Below are 2,727 nucleotides of genomic sequence, written 5' to 3'. Positions count from 1 at the left end.
ACCGGCAACCACCTTTAGGGCCTCTTTGGGGGTTAAAATTTAGCTGCTAAAGTTTAGCTATTTGTCACTTTTAGTCCTCCTGTTTGGATCCTAAGAGCTAAATTTTGAGCTAAAAGTGCAAGACTAAAATTTAGTCCATGGATCCAAACAGGCAGATTGTAGTGGCAGATTGCTTCATTAATAACTGTGATGCATGCTCCCAGGACCAATCTTTCTGACCGCAGCAATATAATCTTTTGGATCAATGTATTAGCGCTCCAAGATGCAAAACTAAAGCCAATTCGCAAGGGGGCAGAAATCAAACACACCTTATGGTCACCCAACAAAAACAGCCTCAGTCCAACACACGTGACTCCTTTTCGGTCGCTCCATGGCGAGCTATGTGCCAGGTAGGTGCAGTGTGGAGGCCGGGAGCTCGTGCGGCGCAGCAAGCAGCGGCCGTGCAGGACAGGTAACGCACAGAGGCGAGGGCTCTGTGCCCAGTGCAGCAGGCAACGACGGCTCAGGCCAAGGTCTGCAGGCCGCCGCAGGGGCACGGCATGCCGGCCGGGGCTGCCGGGAGCACGACGGCGGCGCAGGCCAAGGTGCCCCGTCGGAGCACGGGATGCCGGGGCTGCAAAACCGGTTTGAAAACCAGCTATCGAGCTTGAAGTATGAGTTAAGGTGCGTTTTGATCCGGTTTATCAAACTCGGGGGGTAAATAGACAATTTAATCTGTACCAGTTTTGGCATTGCTGACAATGTAGCATTTCTTCTTCATCTAAACGTGTGAATGAACAAATCTATTCGTGTTTTCTTTGCTCTGAGCGTTTGTTATTTCTGACCAAGCCGGCCGGCGAGGCGGCGACGACCCCGGGTTCTCTTGTTCCATTTTTCTGCGCTGAAGTGATGTGTGTCGTTGACTCGAGTGTCAAAAATTCGTTTTTCTTTTTTTTTCGTTTGTTCTTGACTTCTAGGTCGACGCACAAAGCCGTGTGGAGCCTGAAAATGGACCCCTTCATTGCCTAGCATGGAAATACGAGAGCACGTACGCACACGCTGACACGCATAGGAAAAGACTCTACATTCTACAAATACCCTCGAGACCTCGACCGGCCGACGCCCCGCTCGTCTCGTTGAGCATCATCCGCCGGACCACGAGCCCTGCGCGCGGCTGTGCTCCCCGCCGAGTCGATTGGTCGCCGCCGACAACACGACCCGTCCGCCGCCGCTCCAACCGGGAGCCCGCCACCGCCGTCATGGGCAAAATTGGTAACTTCTTTGCTAAGATCATCAGATTCAGGGATGGACCGACCGCATCCGCTGGCAGCGCCGAGGTATATCCCCTTTTCCCCTTTCCGATTCGGTGACGGATTCAACTCGCAGCTGAACTAAAGCTCCTTGTTTTGCAGAGCCCGTTCACTGCTCTGGTGGTCGCGCTCCTGACGTACGACACCGCCGTCATGATCGGGATCCTCGCCGAGTCCAAGGACACCATCGCCGGCTGGAACACCGCGACGGAAGTGGCGTACCTCGCCATGGTGGTGGTGACCTGCGCCTTGATAGGGGTCGGTTTCATGGCGGGAGCCGGGTGCCCCGCCGCCGCCGCCTCCGCCGCCAAGCGGCTCGTCGGGGACCCCAGCTTCGTCTCGCCGTTCTGCGCGAGGTTGGGCGCGATCCTCGCCAGCGCCCTGCTCGTCGTCACTATCTCCTGCAAGTTTGAGCCGTGGGGATGCACCGCCGGCGTACCGTCCGCCGCCGTGGTGGCGTGCGTCATGGCGGCGGTCTGGGTGTGGGCGGAGCCTGGAGCGCGTGGCGCCGTCTGCGGCTGCTGGAGCCGCGTCAGGGGTCTCGGCATCTCCCAGACAAAGTAAAGGCACCCAGCAGCGTCACCTCAAAATAATGGCTCATGAGGATTGTAATTAACGAATTCTTTGGTGGCCATTTATATTTTTTCCCCATGGGTTTGAACCGTTGTTGTAAATTTGTCACTATGAATCAAAATCACGGCCCTTATCGACTTACTGTACATGAGCCTGAAATGTTGAAATATCATTTTGGTCGCGATATATGTTCTCATTTTTGAAATATCATTTTGGTCGGTTTCAATCATTATCGATGTGCTTTCGATCAGATAGTTTCGTTCCCGATATTACTAAGATAGTTTCGTTTCCAATATTACTGGAATGCATACATCATTCTCATTCTCGGCAGTATCGTATCATTTTTGTTTTCGATTAAAAGATGCCTACCTAGTGCTCAAGTGCAGCTTGCATTCAGGGGTGGATTGATCAGCACTTGATCAGCATGGGGGCTGGAGGCACCCCCCCCCCCCAAAACCCGGGAAGAGTATACTTACCGACTAGGCGCAAGTCAGGAACAAACCAGACTCCTCTATACTTCCCCATGCACCCTACTGGATTTGCTAATTGGAGCCTTCCTTACGTCTACCTCATGATCCCGACTAATAGTCTGACTCATGAACGTTGGGAGGAGTGTAATATCATCCTACAATCGCCACGTCATCAGAAAGTACTGCATGTTCTGGCCCCTTTTTCTAACTTACCTATGTATAAATGCGGTATCTCGTCTCTCGCATATGTTGATGTTGTGGAAAACAGTGTTTTTGTGGTCTCGTGTTTACATTCAAGATCTAGGTCCGGTAGATGCGCTCGGCAAAAACCTGCTGCCCATTCTTTACCTCTTGGATTGCCCTCTTGTCTTAAACTGTTCCGCTTTGTTGCAGTA

The 2,727-nt window shown here is 52.6% G+C and overlaps 1 protein-coding gene across 1 annotated transcript; it reads left to right on the top strand.

The window, feature by feature from the left end:
* Positions 1–1,035: 1,035 nt before the first annotated feature.
* Positions 1,036–2,050, top strand: LOC101778709. Its single transcript, XM_004955620.4, has 2 exons — positions 1,036–1,316; positions 1,392–2,050. Exons 1-2 carry the CDS (start codon positions 1,239–1,241, stop codon positions 1,851–1,853), a joined length of 540 nt encoding a protein of 179 aa, XP_004955677.1. The 5' UTR covers positions 1,036–1,238; the 3' UTR covers positions 1,854–2,050.
* Positions 2,051–2,727: the final 677 nt, after the last annotated feature.

Source organism: Setaria italica, chromosome II (assembly GCF_000263155.2).
Source record: "Setaria italica strain Yugu1 chromosome II, Setaria_italica_v2.0, whole genome shotgun sequence".
Lineage (NCBI taxonomy): Eukaryota > Viridiplantae > Streptophyta > Magnoliopsida > Poales > Poaceae > Setaria > Setaria italica.
This window is presented reverse-complemented; position numbering and strand designations above follow the sequence as displayed.

Bases quoted from the DNA above. Each gene is read 5' to 3' on its own strand.
- LOC101778709 (XM_004955620.4), top strand. From the start codon at position 1,239: ATGGGCAAAATTGGTAACTTCTTTGCTAAGATCATCAGATTCAGGGAT. The intron at 1,317-1,391 runs GTATATCCCCTT...CTTGTTTTGCAG, and splicing joins CATCCGCTGGCAGCGCCGAG to AGCCCGTTCACTGCTCTGGT.